A 22,361-nucleotide genomic window follows, 5' to 3' on the forward strand; every position below is an offset into this window, starting at 1 on the left:
GGCCGCCGGGCGCGGGGCGGGGCACGCGGACTCCGGCCCCCCGCTTGCCATGAGCCTCCGGGCCGCAGGCGGCAGCAGCGAGCGGCGGGCCGGATACAATGTAGCGAGGGCGGCGGGCGGGTTACAATGTAGCTAGGGCGGCGGCGGTCAGGTGAGCGGCGGAGGGGGGGATCTGGGCGGGCCAGGTGAGGGGCGGGGGTGCTGGGGGTGGAGGGAGCCCCTCCCGCAGCTCGGGAGTCCCCCTCCCTCCACCCCCGTCCCGAGGGCGCGGGGGAGGAGCGACCGCCGGAGCGGGGTTCCGACTGCTGGGTCAGCGCGCCCACGTCCCGGGCCTCACGGGCACTGGGGGCACTGCTGACCGGAGCTGGCCCCCGCGCTCGGGCAGGTGTAGGACCCTCCCTGCCCGCGTCCGGCCGTCAGCTTGCGCTGTCCGCAGGTCCGCGAGGCCCGCGCCGGCTCCCCCGGGTGTGCACCTCGGGGAAGGCCGGGCCTCAGTGTCCTCACCTGTGGAGTGGCCGGGCAGGGGGCAAGGGGCCTGTCCCTATGCGGAGCGGGGCGCTCAGGGTCCCAGGAGGGTGTGCCTGTTGTCAGCGAAGTGCGGGAGGTGTCTCTTAGGGGTGGCTCCTCGCGGACCCGGGGCCACTCTGCCGGGCTTCAGTGGCAAATACTCTTAGAGGGCAGTGCCCCTGCGCCTGCTCCCTGCAGGGTCCGGCCAGGCCTCCTTCCAGGGATGAAGAACAGGATGTACCTTCTCCCCTGCCCTCTCCCGGGGGAATTCTAGGGACCTCCAATTGTGTCCGGGGTGATAATAGAACCTGTTTGGTGGCTGTACCCCAGGCAGGACTCTGGAGGCGAGTTTAGTGCATCAGGAGTGCTTCTGCGCTTCAGCGTGGGATCTTTCAGTGCCTCGAGATCTTGGGCTTTATTCTGAGGTTCCCTTGCATTGCTAAGTTGTCTTGTCCTCCCCTCATTTCCCCCGCCGGAGAAAGGTCCTCTCTAGAGGAGGGCAGAGGCTGGTTAGTGGGTTTCCTTCATTCCTCCTAGAGACCAAGCCTGAATCTGAGCACAGGGCTCTCTGGGAGTTGGACCTGGTGGAGCAGCTGGGGGCCGATCAAAGTCAGCTGTTGTGAGCTGCATCCCGTGGGCTTTTGTGTTGGGACACCACTTGTCTGCCCTCAGAAGCCTGAGCAAGTATGATTCTCCAACTTGGCAGGTTAGAGGCTGAGGCTGAGAGAGGTCAGATGACCATGTATTCATTCATCCATGGCCTCTGTGCCAGGCCTGGAGCTGGAAGGCACTGCCCATAAGGAAATGCCTGAATGATGTTTTTTCCAGGGGAGTGTCCAGCCCAGAGGAAAGCTGTTGGGAAGAGCAGAAGTATTCTTTCCTTTGACCTCCTCTGGCCATATTTTAAAATGCTGGGAAGTTTCTTTGGGTTTGGGCTGGTCATCATGTGATGACAGTTATAGTTTGCTTAGCAGCAGCTCTGGGCTATGGGCTTCCCGGACATACTTAGTCCTTCTACCCACCCCAGGAGGTAGGTATTCTCCCTTATTTGTGGGTAAGGGAATAGGGTCACATAGCTCATCACTGGGAGACCCAGAATTTAAATCATGGCTATCTGATTCTTTTTTTTTTTAATTTTTATTTATTTATGATAGTCACACAGAGAGAGAGAGAGAGAGAGAGAGGCAGAGACATAGGCAGAGGAAGAAGCAGGCTCCATGCACCGGGAGCCCGACGTGGGATTCGATCCCGGGTCTCCAGGATCGCGCCCTGGGCCAAAGGCAGGTGCTAAACCGCTGCGCCACCCAGGGATCCCGGCTATCTGATTCTTAATAACATTAGTAACAATGATAATAGTAAGCTGTACCTGATATTTATTGAATGCATACTGTGTGCTGGCCAGGATACTAGGAACTTTGTATTAACTAATTTAATCTTCATAATAACCATATACAGTGGGTAAAATTATTACCCCCATTTGAAACATGAGAAATCGAAAGCAAAGAAGGGTTTAGGCATTTGCCCAAGACCATACATGTCAGCTAGGAGCTGTTAGAGCTGGGATTTGAATAGCACCAATTCATTTTATTACCACAGTGCTCTTGGGGTGATCAGTCAGGATTTGTTTCGGATGTAGGAGATAGAAACCCCTCTCCTAGTAATAGTGGTTTAAACAGAAGTTTATTTCTATCTCACTTGAATGAAGCTTGGGGTGAAGCAGCTCAGGGCTTCTATGTCAACCCCAAGGTGGCTACTACAGCTCCACCCATTACATCTGCCTCCCAGGTGGCAAGAAGTAGGAAAAGCTGAAGAGGGGCAGTGACTCCTTTGAAGAATTCCCACCGATCTTTCTGTTTAAATTCCATTGGTCTTAACATAGTCGTATGACCACATCTAAGTTTAGGGAGGGAAATTGCGATCAGACAAAAATCCAGCGGCCCCCCCCCCTTTCTCAGTCAAAGAATTAAAAACAGATCTCTTTTTTCTATCTCAGCTGGATAGTTGTCTAAAAAGTAAATGCAGGTTTTATTGAGGACTCTTGCAGTTGGGGAAAAGAGACCTCAGTGTGGGACTGAGTTCAACTTGGAATACAGCTTGGGCAAGCGGGAATTTATAGCCAAAGAGCAGGGTAAAATCAGTGGGGGGAAACATCAGGGGTCAGGGATGGGGAATCTGGCTAAACTGACCTAACAGATCTCTGGTGAGGGCATGCCAGGGTGATCAGATGTCACCCTCAGCACATTTGAGGGTGACCAGGTTATCAAGGTGGAGGTCTCTTGCTAAACAGATACAGCAGAGTTTTTGCTAGGATTGGATTTCACAGGAAGGGCACAGATGGGCCTAGGAGAAGGTTCAGGAGCCTGACTACAGTCTGGTTAGGCAAAGAATCTTTGTCGCCACTGGAGAAGATGGGGGTGAGTGAATACTGACATGGCTGGATCTATCCTATAATCGGGGTGCTTCCCAGGACACTGTGGCATGTGCCGTTTGGAGAGGCACTGGTTCAGGGCCCAGCCACCCTGAGTGAGTGACCCAAAGCTGCCAGGTAATAAGAAAGAGGAGACTAGAGCCCAAGGCACCTGTGTCCTCTCCTGTGGCGATCCAGGAGCAGCCAGTCAATGGGTGCTGGGTCCTACCAGACGAACTCCCCACCCACATCCCCACCACAGATGCCAAACAGGTAAGACAGGTCCTACAGTTAGTGTGGGAGCTTCTGACCCAGATGCAGAGCATCCAGCACTGGTCAGGGGTGGGGATGACTCTTGTCAAGGCTGTCCCATCTGGGATCAGTTCTCTTTCCTTTGGAGGGGGTGCAGATAGGAGTCATAGGATTGTCTTTGATAATTACAAATTATTTTAGACCAAATAGGCACAGAGAAAACATAACTAATACCTGACCCTTACTACAAAGCTTTAAAAAAAAATCTGACGTCCTCTGAACTCATGTCACCCTGGAGGCAGAGAGGCTAAGGAATCTGGTCCAGTTCATTGAGTGGGAGGACCTGGGATACGAACCACTGCCCCAGTCAAAGCCCCTTTATCCTTGTCAGGAGCCATCTGCCCTGTGTGTTCTGTAGTTCGCTGAGCTCTAGGGAGGGGAGAGAAGTGCCAGGTGGTGAGCTAAGCATTCCCTCTTTCCTGGGATCCTAAGGTATGGGGCCATGCCCTGGCTCAGGCCAATAGAGCATCAGTGGTAATCCAGGCCAGTGAGGTGTCATTCTGGCCTACATGATGATTAAGGAGCATTCATGGAGTCTTCTCCACATTCCAGCAGAGATGTAGAGCTTGTTGGGGCACCAGGAGGATGGTCCCTGCCCAAGGCCACAGTGCAGGAAGCAGAGCAGGTCCGGATCCTGGCTTTGGCTCCGGAGTGTCCAGTACTTTGACCACTGGCTGTCATCACTGATGGTTCTGCTCAGCGGCTATAGTTTTGGGGAGCTCTGACAGAAAAGGAGCACTTCTGGTCGGGGCTGGAAGCAAGAAACCGAGTCCTAGGAGGTGTTGATTCATGGGAGCAGCCAAGCTTTTCCTTCTCAGCAGGGAGGGCATGGCTGGACTGGGGCTGCGTGAGGTATCTGGGGCCTCCCTGTGCTGGGAGGTAGGGAGCTGAGGTTCCAGACTGGTGGGGGACCCTAGGGTAGGTCATGTCCCTCTCCTAGCTCTGTTTGCTCCATCTGCGTGCCCTGAGTGGGCTGCTGTTCCTGAAGAGATGTTACCAGTGAGGGGCTGGGTGACAGGCTGAGCTGCTTTGCAGATGGGCAGAGGATGATGGCTGTGGTGTGGGGGTGTTCTACTGGGACTCTCCTGGGGAAGTGAAGGAGGTTGGTCATCCCCTCTGAAACCCTAGGACCTCAGAAAGGAGATGGGAATGCCGTGAGTCTAGGAGCTGGATGCTCATTTCTGCCTTCCTCTTGCCCTGCAGGTGGGATGCTATGGAATATGATGAGAAGCTGGCCCGGTTCCGGCAGGCCCACCTCAACCCTTTCAACAAGGAGATTGGGCCAAGGCAGCATGAGCAGAGGGCCAGTGAGGAGACCTCAGAAGTCGCTTCTGAAGGTGGGTGCTGGGGGGAGGCCTGAGTGGGCAGTATGACCCCTCACTTGGGCCCCCCCATCCTGTGTTCCTCATTCCTCCCATGGACAGTGCTGGCTTTCTCAAATAGCTGGATACCTTGCTGGCCACTTCTCTTTTCTCCTCGGCACAAACCGCCTGTTCTGTAGTTTACTTACTTCTGTCACCCCATTAGAACATGCACTCAGGTCAGGAGGGTGTGAGCTCTAAGAACTGCAGATGGAGTCAACAGAAGGCATTCAGGGTGCATGCAGAGATCTCCTAGAGTCCACACAGGCACGCAGGAATTCTTCCCACAACTACCCAGCAGCCTTGAATCCATATATGCATACATGAGGTATGTTTGCAATTAGGATGTTTCTGGAGTGCTTGGGTGGCTTAGTCAGTTGGGTGTCTGACTTGGGCTCAGGTCATGATCCCAGAGTCCTGGGATGGAACTGCGTGTTGGGCTCTGCACTCAGTAGGGAGTCAGCTTATGCCTCTCCCTCTTCCCCCGCTCATGCTCCCTTTCTCTCTCTTTCTTTCTAAGATTTTATTTACTCATTTGACAGAGAATGAGAGAGAAAGAAAGCACAAGCAGACAGAGCAAGAGGCATAGGGAGAGGGAGAAACAGGATCCCTGCCAAGCAGAGAGCCCGATGTAGGGCTTGATTATAGGACATTGGGATCATGACCCAAGCCAAAGGCAGACATTTAACTGACTGAACCACCCAGACACCCTCTCTCTCAAATAAATAAATAAAATCTTAAAAAAAAAAAAAAGAAAGAAATTGAGATATTTCTCTACTACTGTTCTGTGGACCTCTCATAGCACCATGGGTATCCACTTCATCTTCTTGGTTTCTTTCTTTTCTTTTTTTAAATTTTGGTTTTATTTTATTATTTTTTTAATTTTTGGTTTTAGATTTATTTTTTCTATCTCATCTTTTTGAATCTCTCTCTCTCTCTGTCTTTAAAGATTTTATTAAAAAAATAAAAAAATAAAAAAAAAAGATTTTATTGATTTATTCATGAGAGACAGAGTGAGGGAGGCAGAGACAGAAGCAGGCTCCCTGCAGGGAACCAGATGTGGGACTTGATCCCAGGACTGTGGGATCAGGCCCTGAGCCCAAGGCAGACTCTTAACCACTGAGCCACCCAGGTATCCTGGCTCTCTCTTATTTGTGCAGGCTCTGGGTTCCTTTGCAAATGCAAACAGGGCAGATACCAGGGCAGGGCTGGCTCCCCTTAGCATCTCCAGCAGGCTTTTCCCATCCACTATGGTCCTTCCCACTCCAACGTACTCCTGGGGAAAGGCAGGTTGATTGTTCTTCCTCTCTTTACTGCTTACCACCCTATGCCCACTCCAGAGGCCCTGCCTGAGCTGCCCCCTGGAGAGCCAGAATTCTGCTGCACTGAGCGAGTGATGGATCTTGGCTTATCTGAGGACCACTTCTCCCGCCCTGTGGTAAGGTTTGGTCCTGGGGTAGGAGGGGTACTGGGTGAGCCCCAAGGCAAGAGGAGCCAGCCATTTCCTTATCACCCTATCCTCAGGCAGCAGGACCAGTCCACCTCAGCTGGGGCTCCTGGGAAATCCTATAGCTGCAGCAGGGTGAGGGAAGGAGGGTGGCCTCCTCACTCTCATCTGTTCAATTTTTGTTCCATGGAAACTTTTTCTTTTTTCAGTTAAAGGCTCCAAAATTTTATTTTTAAAAAGTTTGAAAATGTTTTAGTTTTGTGCAAAGTATCTTTTTTTTTTTTTGTGCAAAGTATCTTCAACTTTTACTTGAGAGAAACATAGTAACATTCTAATGTAACCAAAATCAAAAAAGATTCACTCAGAAGCCCATATTTCTCATTTACTTTTCATTTTGTATTTGTGTTTTGTATTTTCATTAAAATTTTTTTGAGCCCCTCCTACAGGCCACACACCAAACTCCAAGAGTAAAGGTGTCACCATCTCTTTGCTTGGTCTCCTGGAGAAGGAGGGTGGCTCCCGTGGGCAGCTCTGTCCCTTTCCTGGGGTGAGATCAGCCTCAGTTCCCCAGCTTAGACTTGAGCCTGTCTTCCTTCCCAAGTGACAGCAGTATCCTGAACCTAGGGCCTCTGTTGGGTCCTGGCCCTGAGTCTTTATGAGTTGCTGGTGCTAGGGGTGGATGGGTGCATGCGGGCATCTCTGGGCTTTGTGATCAAGCTGGAGGCCACTTCCTCTCCTTCGTGACAGGCAAATTGTCATTTCCCCAGCTTTCATTTCAAGAGGAAGCTCTGTAGAAGTGAGCAAAATAGCATAGCCAGAAAGGTGATTGGATTTCTAAAATAAAGGAAGTTGTGTTTTGAAAAACATCCTGAATTAGGTTTTCAGAGGCCTGTGAGTGGACAGGTCCATGGGGGGCAGGTGGTACGGGGTGGTTCCTACCTTATTCTTAACTTTCCTGGACTTTGAACAAGTCCTCAGTCCCTTCTCACTGGGCTTAAGTTTCTTCATCTAGGCAAGGGAGGAGTGGGGAGGTCTGCTGTGGGGTTGACCTCCACATGGAGAGCATGCAAAGTAGCCATCTGATGCTGTCACCTGCCAACCTGGGCAGGGTCTGTTCCTGGCTTCTGACATCCAGCAGCTGCGGCAGGCTATCGAGGAATGCAAGCAGGTGATTCTGGAGCTGCCTGAACACTCAGAGAAGCAGAAGGATGCCGTAGTTAGGCTCATACACCTCCGGCTGAAGCTCCAGGAGCTGAAGGTGGGTGCTGGCCTACTCTACCATGGAGGCCACTGGAACAATGTGAGGATGTAGAAGTCTCCCATTCTAGGGGCTGAGGAGCTGAGGTAGAAAGCACCCAGAAAGGGAGGGGCAGAAGTAGGCCTTTACCCCATGTGCAGGCTCTTTCTCTGTGAGTCTCATCTCCATTGGCCAGTCCTGGGCACATGCCCATCCACTAGCTCAAGTAAGTGAGGCATGTCCTACCTTGAGCCTCATGACCTAGAGTGTATGTGGGGTGGCTTCCTGAGTGTTTCACGAAGGAGACAATAGTAAGGGTAATGGATCCTGGAGGCCCAAACCCACAGGTGTACCTGATGCAGTCCTTGGGCATGTACTCTTTATCTTGGCTGCCACTGTGTCCCTGTACTGACTTATGAGTCTTTGGGAATTTAGAAAGTAGAATATTCATTAGGGTACAAATAAGGCTTTAGTAACAAAGACACCCCAAAGTATAGTGGCTTCAAGGAATCACATGTGTACTTTTATTCATGTGGAGATCTCACAGGTGATGGAGGGTTCATACGGCAGCTCACAGTGTTGCGGATCCTGGGCCCTTTGTGTTTGTTGCTTTGCCAGTCCTCATGGAGAATCCAAGATGGCCCCATGGAACCTCTGGGTCTATACATAGCAGAAGAAAAGCTGGGAGGGGAGAGAAGGCCATACCACTCCTGCTCACACACCCTTGGCCTTTACATAGGCCCAGGCCAGTAGTGCGGTGCCGGGAAAGCAAGTCTGTCATCTGCATCGTCCAGGCCTGCCTGGGGAGTTCTGTTGCTAAAGGGAACGGGGGGTGTGACATTGGGGGAAACTCACAATATTTGCTATAAATGGTACCTGGAAGAAAAGGAAAGGAGTTGCAACAGGCTCACCTGTGACCCCTCCCTGGGCCTCTCCCCAGGACCCCAATGAAGATGAGCCCAATATCCGAGTCCTCCTGGAGCACCGTTTCTACAAGGAGAAGAGCAAGAGTGTCAAGCAAACCTGTGACAAGTGTAACACCATTATCTGGGGACTCATTCAGACCTGGTACACGTGCACAGGTGGGCCAAGACCCAGGCCCACTTCGGCTGTCTGGGCAGTCCTGGTCCCCAGGGCAGGACAGAGACCTTGCAGCTCTGCTCCCTCATCTGGCTTCTGGTTGGGTGAATTCTCTGCAGTGGACTCAGTATTTACTGAGCATTATGGAGTACCTGGGATAAAACAAGGGACAAAAGACTCTTTATGAGGCTCACATCCACATTTGCCTTTCTAGGATGGTGGCTGCAAGCCACATGTGGCTATTCAAATTTATGTTTAAACTAGTTAAAATAAATAGCTATTTAGCTCCTTAGTTGTACTGTCTCAATGGCTACATGAAGCTGGTGGCCACCATATTGGACAGTGCAAAGAGAATATTTCTATTTTTGCAGAGACTTCCTGTGGATGGTACTGTTCCGAATGAGCACACTGAATATAGACAATACAGTGCATTGAAGAAAAATAAGGAAAGGGAATAACATGAGTCAGGGAATGTGATGGGAATGGATTTAGGATGGAATGAAAAGGCATCATGTGACATTCAAGCAAAACTTGCAAGTCAGGGTTTAAGCCAGGAGTATATCTGGGGAAAAATGCTCCCATGGGGGAGTTCTCTGCAAATGCCCTGTGGCTGATGTGTGTCCAGTGTCTTCAGTGTGGACCAGAGAGAAGTGTGGCTGGGGCACTTCATCTGAGAGAAGCATGGTAGAGGTGGGCTCAGAAGTGGCCATGGGCTTTTCTGATAAGTGCACTGGGGGCCACCAGTTGATGCTGGACATGCCTAGGTTTCAAAAGAATCACTCTGGCTGCTGAGCTGAGCATGAAGGAAGGAGTGCAGAGGTACACGGGGAGGATGACAGCCCTCTGATCAGGGTGGAGCTGTATGGGGTGAGAAGGGTGCAAGACAGATATGAAAGGGAGGTTGAGATGACATTGCAATGTTTAGTCTCGGCAGGTGCAAAGATGAAGTCACTGAAGTCTGAGGTGGGGAAAACCACCAGGTGGGAGGTAGGCTTGTTAAGGAAGAGCGAGAATTTCATTTCGACAGAGTGAGTTTGATGCCTTTGTGGCATCCAGGTGGGAATGGCAGGTAGTTTGGGGTTGAGGAGGAAGGCCTGCATGCACTCCCAGGGCAAGGCTTGGGATGGAGACTGAGGAGGTCTTTGAAGTTCTCAGACCTACAGTGGGGTCTGGAGAAACTCTCAGATTAATGTGGGAATTGGGGGAGAGCTGAAGGCCAGTCTGGGCTGTAGGATGCCCCCCACTCTGAGAGGCACACTGTTGGTCTTCCCACTCCAGGATGTTATTACCGATGTCACAGCAAGTGCTTGAACCTTATCTCCAAGCCCTGTGTGCGCTCCAAAGTCAGCCACCAAGCCGAATATGAGCTGAACATCTGCCCCGAGACAGGGCTGGACAGCCAAGATTACCGTTGCGCAGAGTGCCGGGCACCCATCTCTCTGCGTGAGTGCCCCAGGAATGAGTGGGGGGAGGGGGGAGGGAGGGGGCTTTGGGCAGGTGTGAGAAAAATGGATAAATCAGACAGCGAGGGACAGCTGGGCTCCTGTGGATGGTGTCCTGTTCTCTTGGGAAGTGACAGGAGGCTGCTGCTGCTGGCACCTTTTCACTTCCCACTCAAGCAGACAGAGGTTCCAGCCCAGGTCACTTAGGAGGACCCACAGGGCTGGCCTACACTCAGCCTCCTGTGTGGCTCCATTGTCACAGAGAGCCCATCTAGACAGGAAAAATTGCACAATATCACTTACATGCCACGTGTCAGACCTTCTTCCAGAGATTCAGTAATTTTAATTCATGGGGTCCTCTCAGCAGTTCTATGGTGGGGGTCCTATTTTGTCCTGTTTACTGATGACAAAACTGAGGGTAACGTGGTGTCCTGATTTGCTTCAGGTCTTGTGGCCAAAAGAGGTTGCGTCAGGTCTGGAGGGTGGAACCTCCCAGATGGGTGGCTTCCCCCAACCATGTTTTCTATGCATTATGTCAGAGACCCTGAAGGCAGCTTCAACTTTGTAATGACCCGTCCCTTCTCCAGGGGGCGTGCCCAGTGAGGCCCGGCAGTGTGACTATACGGGCCAGTACTACTGCAGCCATTGCCACTGGAATGACCTGGCTGTCATCCCTGCAAGAGTCGTGCACAACTGGGACTTTGAGCCACGCAAGGCAAGGGCAGGAGAGCACGGGGCCAGAGCTGGTACTCAGGCTGGGGGGGAATTGGTGTGGGAGCGGGGGGAGATGTAGCCCCAAGGACGGAGAGCCAGTGCTCAGGCCTGCCTTAGGTTGGGGGGGAGCATGGTTCTGGGGGGTCATGTGTGTTGTGCTGGAAGTGCCACTCCATCATGTCTCCCCAGGTGTCCCGCTGTAGCATGCGCTACCTGGCACTGATGGTGTCTCGGCCAGTTCTCAGGCTCCGGGAGATCAACCCTCTGCTGTTCAACTATGTGGAGGAGCTGGTAGAGATCCGGGTGAGGCTGAAGAGGGCAGGGGTGAGGGTGGACCCTACTCTCCCCATGTGTCCTGGGAGCAGAGATGCCACCTGCTAAGGTTCAGTGGGGCCCCTTAGCTGTCCTTAGGGCTACAGACACTAGAGCAATGTCCAGTCAAGATATGATACTAGGCCCAGAGGCAATTTGAAAGTTTCTAGTAGCCACATTAAAAAAGTAAAAAGCAGGGAAAGTTAATTTTAATATACAAAAGATTATTTCAACATAATCAACATACAACATTATTAAGATGTATGACATTCTTTCTCTTTCTTGGACCACATGTTTGAGGATAAACGCTCCTCGGGGTTCATTGGCCTGGAAGCTGTGGTTTGAACTGGAGCTTGGCTGGAGCTCTCAGATCTGGCACCATCCTGGGGGATGGGAAGTCACCTCCTGTCCCCTCGTGACTTGGAGTGCCAGCCCCCTTGGCCACCCAGACATGCCACCTGGCTGAGAATGCCTACCTGACCCTCTTGTCCGTAGAAGCTGCGCCAGGACATCCTGCTTATGAAGCCATACTTCATTACTTGCAAGGAGGCCATGGAGGCACGTCTGCTCCTGCAGGTCAGGCCACTGGCCCAGAGTGGGAGCTGGAAATCCAGGGTGGGAAGGGCAAAGGGGAAACAGAGAGTCAGGGCTGTGAGGACACGCTGCTCCCAAGACTTTTTCCGATGACTTTAGCTTGTGTTGTGCTTTAGCATAGTGTCTCCCATACTCTGTCCCAAGGGACACTAGGTCTTCAGTAAGCACACAGGCATTCTGTTCACAGAAGTGTTTTCTGATGACATCACCGAGGAAAGCGGGTATCACTCTGCAGAGCCCTTACCTGGATCTCCACACAGTGGACACACAGGGCACAGTTCCGCCCTGGCAGGATTGACCACACTTCTCAAGGCTCACCTATTTATTTGTTCAACAAGTGTTCATGGGTATTCACTGTTCTAGATCCTAGGGAGCAGGGAACGAAACAGGCAGGAATCCTCATCCTCACCTCAGGGAGCATTCTGCAGGTGGGAAAGAAGCATAAATGGGGAGGTGAGGTATGTGGGCAAGATAAAGCAGAGAAAGGAGGTGGTAAACGGGGGCAGGGTTGGGAAGAGGTATGACATGCTGGGCTGAGCTGGGGTGTGCACAATGTGTTGGGAGCAGCAAGGTGGCTGGCCAAGCAGCAGCGTGGCTAGGGGAGCACCATGGAAGGCATAGAGACCGCCACTATCTGTTGCTTCCATGAGCGCCCTGAGGCCTGGACGATGGGTAGGCAGTGGAAGGGGCCCTCACCCAGTGTTTGGGGTCACGGTTGCTGGGACCCGCAGCTCCAGGACCGGCAACATTTTGTGGAGAACGATGAGATGTACTCCATCCAGGACCTGCTGGACGCGCACACAGGCCGCCTCGGCTGCTCGCTCACGGAGACCCACACACTCTTCGCCAAGCACATCAAGCTGGATTGTGAGGTGTGCCCCCTGCTGCAGACTGGGGGGTATCTCTCTGCTCCCAGTCCCGAGGGCAGGGAGGGTGTTAGGTGCCCTTGGAGCAGGCACTGACCTGCCCTCCACTCTCTGCTGTTACCCCCAGCGCTGTCAGGCCAAGGGCTTTGTGTGTGAGCTCTGCAGAGAGGGTGACGTACTGTTCCCGTTTGACAGCCACACATCTGTGTGCACCGAGTGCTCTGCCGTCTTCCACAGGTGAGTGTGGCTCTCACCCTCCCTCAGGCCAGGCCTGGGAGCTCCCTGCCACAGTGGGAAGGAGGGTGAGGGAGGCCTTTGGGTGTCAGTCCTTGCTGCCTTGATCCTAATATGGGCTTAGACCCTGGTGTGTATAAGAGTAAATTTGAAGTTCTGCTGGGAACAAGCACCCATGGGGCTGGGTGGTGCTGCAGGTGTGCACATGGAGGCTGACCGGCTTCCCTTCTCCATCCACCCTGAGGTGTAGCAGCAGCCAGAGGTTCTGAAACTTTCTAGTTCCTGGCACCCTCAGTGTCTCAGAGATTTTCTTCGAACATCCCTAGGCCAAAAGAAATACCTAAAGTTATTATTAAGTACTTAGGTTCAAACAACTTAAGCATTTATGACGAAAAGACTTAGTGGATGTTTGGAAAAATAATACACATACATTGGAAAAAATAATTTAATTCTTTAATAAGTACAATTACTAATAGGTGTGTGCCTGCTGGGCCTTGCATGGCATCTCACACTGGACTCAGATGGGTACCTCCCATTTCTGTCCCTGTGGATTTTTGTCTGGCACTTGCTGTTTGTCCTAGCAACCATGGATGTTGCCAACCTGGGGCTGCTGTCAAGGAAAGGACTGTGGCAAAAACTAATGCTCCAAATGTGGGTTCTGTTGAGCAGCAGTGTGTGTGCTGACAGATGTCAAGTACTGTTGTGTCCCTTCAAAACTATAATAGACCCCAGGACCCTGTGCACCCCCAGTGCCTCAGGTGGAGACTTCTATGCAGCAGTGGTAAGAGCAGATACGGAGGTCGAGAGTCTGAGAGCTCCAAGCAGAAGTCACATGGTAACCAGCTAGCTGCCGTGCACCCTGTAGGGGGTCTGCACTGAGGCACTGGGTCACAGACCTGGGTGCACCTGGGTGCAGACTTGGTTTCTGCCCTCTGGTAGAAACTACCTCATCAAGTTTCCCCATCTGTAGAAAGGGGATAGAAGGGCCTGGTTCATGAAGCCTGTGAAGGCTCAGTGGTAGAAATTTACATGCAGAGCCCAGACCCTTGCTGGGACTGACTCCATTCTCCCTGTCCCCAGGGACTGCTACTATGACAACTCCACCACGTGTCCCAAATGTGCTCGGCTCACCTTGCGGAAGCAGTCACTCTTCCAGGAGCCTGGTCCAGATGTGGATGCCTAGAATAACAGGCACCCCTTCCAGGCCTATCTGGCATCCGAGCTGCTGGTCATAGCCAAAGTCAAGGTGTTTCTTGTGTTCTGGAGACCCCTAGGGTACAGTCCCTGGACTTGTCCCCTGTGCTGGGCCAGAGGGGTGTACGTGGCACCATGAGGACCATCATCCTTCTCCCAGGCACTTGTTGGGACTTGTGGAAGTCTTGTCTGTTTCTTTCCTGAGTGTGCTGCTGTGAAGGCTGCAGGGCTCCATAAGCAGGGAAGTGTGGAAAGGTTTCTCACCCAACCCTGTGGGGGCCTTGGCCACCTTGAAAACCCTTGAGGGCTTTGGGGGAGTGGCTGACAGGCCCTGGGAATGCTGGCTGCATACACCCAGCGTTAGCCTGTTTTACCTACAGTGGATGGTTTGGATCTACCTGAAGGCCCCTGTCCCCTTAGCCTTGTATTTGGGGACTTCTAGTTGTCCCTGGCTAGGGTTGTTCATGACTGTCTCCTGAGAGCCCTGTTCCTGTCTCTTGAGGGCCTCTCTCTCTGGGTTTTCCTCCAACAGGGCCAGTCCAGTTCTGTACAACATGGAGGGAAGTGAGCTGTGAAGCTCTTCCTCCTGGGTGGACCAGCCACTGTTCCTACCTTTGCTCTGCCAGCTTACTATGGTGCTCCAGGCTAGGTGGCTGGGGGTCCAGTTGTAAGAAGCTGGGCCCTTTCCCAGTTTGGAGCAGGGTCTGGGGAGGTTCTAGGTTAGCCAACAGGGTTGGCTTTCTATAGTAGGCCTATTTGCCTGAGGAACTCCATGCTGCTGCCACAGTGCCTGTGGCAGACTCTGGACAGCTCAGAAACCACCAGCCAGTGGTCTTTTGTTTGGGAGTCTGAGGTCAGGCACTGGGAATATTTGCTCAAGGGAACTTTGGGCCGGAGTCCCAGAGGCTGTGCAGGAAGAGTGGGGCATGGGATGTGGAAGGTTCTGTACACCAGCTGACAAATGGAATCCCTGGACAGAGGACGAGCACCCACAGCTCTTCACTGGGGGAGCCACAGTCAGCCTCGGTATTTGCAGAGATGCTTTGTGTTTCAGAGACCCTGCCGTTGAGGGGGAGGCCTGTGGGAAGAGGACGCTTCAGGATGTGGCTTTCCAGTCTCTTGTGCCCTCTTTCCCAGACTGTGCTTGGCTGTTGATGTGCATGGTTGATACACATAGGTGGTGGTGGTGGAACATAGCCATTTGGATATCCATCACCTTCGACCGGGAAGCCCAAGAGGTGAGGTCTCAGCCAGCAGAAAGATCAGCTTAGCTTGCTGGCCGATGAGAAGGGTAGATAAAGACAGTGTCACCTCCTCCTCACTTCTCTGCATCAGAAAGGCCTCTTGCTGTGTGTTCTCATCTGCCTTGGGGTAACAGTGAGAACAAGCACTGGTGAAGTTGTGTCAATGACAGGTCCCCACCCTGCTTCCCCATCTCCTCTTCAGAGCTGAAGAGGAGCTTAAGGGCCAAATGCCCTTTTCCTACACCTCCAGATCTGCACATTTATCACTACTGCATTACATTTCTGTCATAAGGATATTGGCCATTCCCGAATTTACTGTGTAATGAACATCACATTATTGCAGTTATAATCACTGTGTCCACAGATAGTGTTAATATGCTGGTGTCTGCTGGACAAAGAGTTAGCTCCCTTTTAAACTACTCCCATTTCCTCCTCCCCAATATCTCCACCTACCCTTTCTGAATGACAGTCTTTAAACAAAATCATGTGTGGGTCTTGGAGTCCACAGCCTGGTACAAGAACCCACCAAAGAACCAGTTTGCATGGTCAACACTTCACAGAAGAGAAGCAAGGCACATCCAGCTGTAATGATGCCGCAGCCGCTGTCTCATTAAATCTGTGTTCTCTAGACTCTGGTTTGTGTGGTGAATTGGGGACAAGGCAGGGTTTGTTGACATGCAGACCAGTTGCAGGCTTAGGCAGAGCCCACAGTCTTCCTCATCTAGTGGAGTCAAATGTAATCTGTTTTGGGGAGGAGTTCTTGTTGGGTATCAGACAGAGGGCTAAGTGTGTGGATTCCCCTCAGCTCCATTTCTATGAATGATGAAAACATACCCTGTGGGGTGTTTAGGCTCTAGGAAGCATTGAGCACTGAGCCTGGCATGCAGAGAATGCTCAGTACACAGAAATTGTGTCTTCTAGAGTCCTCAATGTGGAAGAATTATCTCATCAACCCAATGCAATCATCGAGAAACTGGCTAGTCATGAAAGTCACAGGTTCAGCTCCTAGCAGCCTCTTTCACAAGCTATATCCAAAAAAGGGCCCTAACTGCAACTCAAGACCATTCCCATGTTCTTCAGAACTAAACTGCCCCCCTCCCAAATTATATTCAAGCCCCTGTATATGTACATTCTTTGTAGAATCATGATTACAGTTATGACCAGGATCTCAAAGGGGCCATGACCCAGGGAACGTAAGGAATCTTCTCCTTTAGAAAGTGTCTTTATACATCATCCACACCCGGTTGCAATTCAGGTAGGCTGACAGACTGCAACCCTATGTCTAAAGAAACCAGAGAGTTCTGTTGGGGTATGAGCAGAAGGGAGGGTGGGATGATGTGGGAGGGCTGTTTGTGGGCCTGGTGCCAGCATGTTTGAGCACATACCTCCAACTACAAATAATTGTAAAGCTACACTTTGGATACTCGATAGAAGATGAAGTATGTTTTCCCTCCCTTTCAGGTGATTCAATAATATTTTCACTATTTATATTTTGACAAATACAGGCTTACAGAATTATTGCAAAAACATTCTCATTGGGCAGCCCCGGTGGTGCAGTGGTTTAGTGCCGCCTGCAGCCCAGGGCATGATCCTGGAGACCCTGGATCGAGTCCCACGTCAGGCTCTCTGCGTGGAGCCTGCTTCTCTCTCTGCCTCTCTCTCTCTGTGTCTCTATGAATAAATAAATAAAATCTTAAAAAAAACATTCCCATTTACTCATCTCCTGGATTCCCTAAATATTAACATTTGCCACGTTTGCTATATTCTTTCTCCACATATGCATATTTCTTTTTCTGAGCCATTTGGCAGTAAGTTGCAGAGATGATGCCCCTTTCCCTCTAAATACTTGGTGGTGGTGGAACCATGGCCACGGTTCAATTATGACTGGAAATTAACACTGGCATGATATAGAATCTACAACAAAACTTATTCAAATTTTACCAGTCAGCTGCTATGAATATTTAGCTGTCTTTAATTTGGAAGGGTGCATGATATGGACACCTTTAAAAAAAAAACACAAGCTAATTGAAGGATATCCTTGAATGTGGATTTTTCTGATAGGATTCAGGCTTTGTACTTTGGGTGGGAATTCCCTAAAAGCGATGCTGTGTCCTCAGTGCATCATCTGTCCCTTTCCTGGAGATGCTGGCTTTGATCCACTAGTCTCCTGTGTCCTTTTGACATGTTCCTGTCATTCTTTAAGCACTGTTTACCTTCTAGCATACTAAACTGTTCTTGGTTTCTCTTGCACTTTCCCAGTCCTAGTCCTGAAACTGTCCATTTCTTCAAGGAGCCCTAATACCTGTTAGTGGAGAATGGTATTCAGATACCAGATATGGTCGTGTGGTATGCTCATTACTAGTGGGCTGTTACTGCTTCTAGGTCCTTTTAATAGAAAGCTAGAAAACAGTATCTGACTCTCCAGAAACATCTTAAAAACCATAAGTTCACATTGATATTTCCAATTTCAAAGCAACACCACAAGGTTCTTTCCCTTTTTCATATTTGTAATTCCCTTCCTGACAGAAACCTGGCTCTATTTCCATAAATATTTGCTCAATCCTAGAACACACAGAAAGTCCCTTCCGCATTGCTAACCTATGCCTCTGTGTAAAAGCAGCTTACTAACTAGAGTTTAATAATTGTCTAGAGTTCTTTTTTGTCGTCAGCGTGAGGGCATACAATCAAAACTCGAGTGTCAAAATGGACTTCGATGTTTCTTCCTTGTCACTGTGGGTGTGTGGTATCTGTGAAATATGGTTCCATTCATATACTCCATTTTGGCTTATTTATCTTTTTTACTTTTGTGATATATTAACATGGTTTCCAATGCCAGAACTTTACCAAAGGCCAGGGTGCATAGCTGACTCAGTTGGTAGAACATACGACTCTGATCTTAGGGTTTTGAGTTCAAGTCCCTCATTGAATGTAGAGATTACCTAAAAATAAAATCTTTTTCTTTTTTTTTTAAAGATTTATTTATTCATGAGACACACACACACACACACACACACACACAGAGGCAGAGACACAGGCAGAGGAAGGAGCAGGCTCCATGAAGGGAGCTCGACGCGGGACTGGATCCTGGGTCTCCAGGATCAGGCCCTGGGCTGAAGGCGGCGCTAAACTGCTGAGCCATTGGGGCTGCTTTATTTATTTATTTATTTATTTATTTATTTATTTATTTATTTATTTATTTATTTTTAAGATTTTCTCCATTTATTTATTTGAGAGCGAGCACAAGAGGGGGAGAGGGATAGAGGGAGTAGGAGAGGTAGGCTCCCTATTGAGCAGGGAACCGGACACAGGGCCCAAACCCAGGATCCCAGGACCATGACTGGAACCGAAGGCAGACACTTAACCAACTGAATCACCTAGGTGCCCCTTAAAAAGAAAATCTTAAAAATAACAACAAAACTTTACAAAAGGCCTGTCAAATATCTTCCTCCACACCTCCTCCTATTCCTTTCTCCTTTTCACTCCTCTCCCCTACTGGGAAACCAATCTCTTTAGTCTCTTGCTTCTCTTTCCTGTGTTTCTTTTTGCAAAAATGAGTAAGATATATATTTTCTTATTTTCTTTTCCCCATTCTTTTTTTTTTTTAAGATTTTATTTATTTATTTATTCATGAAAGACACACACAGAGAGAGAGAGAGAGGCAGAGACACAGGCAGAGGGAGAAGCAGGCTCCATGCAGGAAGCCTGATGTGGGACTCGATCCTGGGACTCCAGGATCAAGCCCTGGGCCAAAGGCAGGCGCTAAACCGCTGAGCCACCCAGGGATTCCCCTCCCCATTCTTTCTTCCACAAAAATGGCAGCATACTATTCTTTTGCATGTTGCTTTTTTCAATAGTATACCCTGGAAGCCATTCCCCATCAGTTCTTCCTCTTATTACTGTTATCATCATTTACATCTAGATTATATAGTCCATTGTGCATAATAGCCATTTCATATTTGAACACTCTTCTATAGATGAATATTCAGGCTGTCTCCTCACTTTTGCAATTACAAACAAGGATGCAACAAATAATCTGTACACATGTATTTTCTTTTGTTGGAGGAGTATCTTCAGGGTACAATCCTAAAAGTGGGATTGTTAGATCAAAAGGAATCTATTTTTTATTATGAGTATCTAGTGCCCCTCCATAAGGGTTGTACCAATTTGCATTCCTATCAGCAATGCATGAGGTGCTTGTTACCCTAGAGCTTCACCAACAGAATGTGTAGTCATACTTTCTGATTATTTGCCAATCTCATTAGTGAGACGTTATCTGTGTAGCTTTTTTTTTTTTTTAAAGACTTTATTTATTCATGACAGAGAGAGAGAGAGAGGGAGAGAGGCAGAGGGAGAAGACACATGCAGGGACCCCATGTGGGACTTGATCTCAGGACTCCAGGATCACACCCAGGGATCCCTCTGTGTAGCTTTAATTTGCATTTCTCTAATTATGAATGAGGCTGAACATCTTTTCAGGTTCTAAGGTATTTATTTATGAATTATATCCTTTGTCCTTTTCTCTTGGTATTTTTTTCTTAATCCTTTTTTAAAGATTTTATTTATTTATGACGGGGGGAGGGTGGGGCAGAGAGAAGCAGGCTCCATGCAGGGAGCCCCACGCGGGACTTGATCCTGGGTCTCCAGGATCACGCCCTGGCTGAAGGTGGCTCTAAACTGCTGAGCCACCTGGCCTGCCCTTTCTCTTCTTAATCCTAAGAGCTCTTCACCTATCTGGGGTATTAGCCCATTATCTGTGAGATGTTGCAAATATTTTCTTCCAGTTTGTCAATTTCTTTTGACCTTATTTGTAGTGATATTCCCCCATGGAAAAAGTTCTTTTGTTACATTTTAATGCAGTCAAATTGATTAACTTTTTAAAATTTCATCTGGGTTTTATGTCAGAAAATTTCCCAGCAGCCAGATCAAAGAGGTGTTCATCTATGTGTTTTGTAGTATTTGTATGGCTTCAAAGTTTACTTTTGGGTCCCTGACCTGTTTGTTTATTCTTATGTATCCTATGAAGCATGAATCTAATTTTACCTTTTTCTAAACGATTAACCAGTTGTCTTGCACCACTAAAAAAAAAATTCTGGGCTTCCTATCTTATTCTACAGGTCTGACTACTGCACTGATTTAATCACAGCAGTTTTATAGTTTGTTTTAATGTCTAGATGAGCTAGTCTCCTCCTTACAGTTTTCTCCTTTTAAAGAATTTTCCGGGCAGCCCCGGTGGCGCAGTGGTTTGGCGCTGCCTGCAGCCTGAGGTGTGATCCTGGAGACCCAGGATGGAGTCCGATGTCGGGCTCCTGGCATGGAGCCTGCTTCTCCCTCTGACTGTGTCTCTGCCTCTCTTTCTCTCTCTCTCTGGGTCTCTACGAATAAATAAATAAAATCTTAAAAAAAAATAAAGAAATCTTCCTGGATATGCCTGCATGTAAATATTCTAAAAACACATATTTAATTGAAATTTTAATGACAAAATTTGATACTCTCAAGTGTCAAAATGAAAATACCAGAGAAACAGTTTCCAGGGATGTGAAGCACCTGGAAATAGGCTTGGCTGGGCCTCATCCCTTGAGGTCATCTTTTTTACTTCCAGCTTTATTTTGATGAATGTTTGGTTACACACACTGAAAAAGAGAGTTGCTTTGAGCGCCGCTAAGAGAGTTGCTTTGAGCGCCGCTTTTTCTCCTTGTACAGTTCCCTGTAGCAGTTTATTGCATCATTGATTGCTCTCGAAACTTGCATTTTCCATTCCTCATTGGGGCTGTTACTGGTAAGGACTTGCAAGCCTGCCTCGAAATGTGAAAAGGCTGTTGACAGCTCTCCTGTGGTTAGTTGGCGCAGGGCAGGTGGAACATCTTCACTCTCCTCCTCTCCTTTAGGCTCCTGTTCCAGTTGCATCAGCTCCTCATTTGAGAGATCTTCCTCGTGGGACCTCAGCAACTGGTCCACATCAGCTTCTACAACCTCTTCAAAAGCCACATTCCTGGCGAGGGTCACAATGTTTTGTTGAAGCTGTGCAATGTCATCTGTTTGGGAAACACTATGGAACTGAACACACTCAGGCCAAATCTTCTTCCACACACTGTTCATTGTTGCTGGTCTGAGCTCCTCCCAAGCTACTGCAATGTTGTCTATGGCATCCAAGATACTGTACTTATTCCAAAACTCCCTGATCGTGGCTGTATCTTCTCCATCTGTTCCTTCTAGGATGTGCTCAAAAGTTCTTCTCAAGTAATGAGCTTTGAAGGTAGAGGCTATGCCTTGACCCATGGGCTGGATTGAGTCAGCTGTACTGTCATGAAGATATTCCACTCTTACATTATCAGACAGATCACTCAAATTTACTGGGTGGCATGGTGCATTGTCTAGGATGAGCAATGCTTTATTGGTGAGATTATTCTGGGCACAGTATTTTTCAACAGCAGGGCAAAAAAAGTATGTGAACCATTCCTGAAAGATGCTCCTGGTCACCCACGCCTTTTTGTTTGAGCGCCAAATCACAGGCAAATTGGGCTTGGAGTACCCTTTCAGAGCCTTGGGATTTTCCAAGTGGTACACCAATAAGGGTTTCAGCTTAAAGTCCCCAGCTGCATTGCCACCAAGAAGCAGCATCAAGCGATCTTTGGAAGATTTAAAGCCTGGCTCAGCTTTCTCTTCCATAGAAATAAACATTCCCTCTGGCATTCTCTTCCAATAAAGCCCTGTCTCATCTACATTAAAAACTTGCTGAGAGGTGTACTCACCTTCTTCAATGATGCTTCTCAGCATTTCTGGATATACATCCTTGTTTCCAGGAGCTGCACTGTTCATCTTGAAGTGGAGCAGACAATGGCGCTCCTTGAATCTCACAAACCACCCTTTACTTGCACTAAACTTTTCTGTTTGAGAGCTTCCACCTCTTTCACGCTGTAAGTCATCAAACAAACTCTTAGCCTTCTCCTGTATAATGGTGACACTCAGGGGCACATTCCTCTGGCTCTGGTCTTCAAGCCACACGTGCAGCAGGCGCTCCATGGTCTCCATGAGTGCACTTCGATGGCGTGTCAACCGAGAGGCTCTCAAGGGAGTAGCTATTTGTGAGTTCGCTTTGATTTTTTCTTTATTATCTCGGATTGTGGCTACCGTCGAGACAGCAAGGCCTAAGGCTTTTGCGATCTGGCTGAGCTTTTCACCCACTTCAAATCGTCTTAACACTTCCAATTTTAGGTCGAGGGTAATTGCTTTCCGTTCCCTTTTGGTACCTGGGATGACCGATGCATTTAGGGACCTTTTCCCAGGCATCTTTGCCTCCAAGCTGTAATAAAATCACAGCAGTCTCACGTGCAAGAAGGCCCGTAGCTACAATACGCTCCCTTGCAAAACCTGGGAGAGAAACCGGGGCTGCCAGGAGGCGCAGGCAGGAGA

General features: G+C 49.3%; 1 protein-coding gene across 13 annotated transcripts; it reads left to right on the forward strand.

Annotated features, from left to right (window-relative positions):
- Positions 1-42: 42 nt before the first annotated feature.
- On the forward strand, positions 43-22,037 carry DEF8 (differentially expressed in FDCP 8 homolog). 13 transcript variants are annotated; one of them, XM_072819675.1, is made up of 14 exons: positions 77-151; positions 1,045-1,213; positions 1,662-1,787; positions 4,430-4,563; positions 5,928-6,025; positions 7,173-7,292; positions 8,212-8,353; positions 9,630-9,794; positions 10,381-10,508; positions 10,697-10,810; positions 11,315-11,395; positions 12,145-12,285; positions 12,407-12,516; positions 13,594-15,581. In XM_072819675.1, exons 2-14 carry the CDS (start codon positions 1,194-1,196, stop codon positions 13,694-13,696), a joined length of 1,482 nt encoding a protein of 493 aa, XP_072675776.1. In that variant the 5' UTR covers positions 77-151; positions 1,045-1,193; the 3' UTR covers positions 13,697-15,581. The 13 variants fall into 13 exon arrangements, with proteins under 13 accessions (XP_072675777.1, XP_072675774.1, XP_072675776.1 ...); XM_072819671.1 differs by having other exon boundaries at positions 104-151; positions 7,143-7,292; positions 11,318-11,395; positions 12,196-12,285; XM_072819668.1 differs by having other exon boundaries at positions 104-151; positions 7,170-7,292.
- The last annotated feature ends 324 nt before the right edge of the window (positions 22,038-22,361 follow it).

The sequence above is a fragment of the Canis lupus genome, chromosome 3 (genome assembly GCF_048164855.1).
Source record: "Canis lupus baileyi chromosome 3, mCanLup2.hap1, whole genome shotgun sequence".
Lineage (NCBI taxonomy): Eukaryota > Metazoa > Chordata > Mammalia > Carnivora > Canidae > Canis > Canis lupus.

What these genes read in the sequence shown, in the direction of transcription:
- DEF8 (XM_072819668.1), top strand. Translation starts at nt 1,194, where the DNA reads ATGATTCTCCAACTTGGCAG. An exon ending in ACCACTTCTCCCGCCCTGTG is followed by an intron (nt 6,026 to 7,169) that starts GTAAGGTTTGGT and finishes TCTGACATCCAG; the next exon opens with CAGCTGCGGCAGGCTATCGA. An exon ending in GGGACTTTGAGCCACGCAAG is followed by an intron (nt 10,509 to 10,696) that starts GCAAGGGCAGGA and finishes ATGTCTCCCCAG; the next exon opens with GTGTCCCGCTGTAGCATGCG.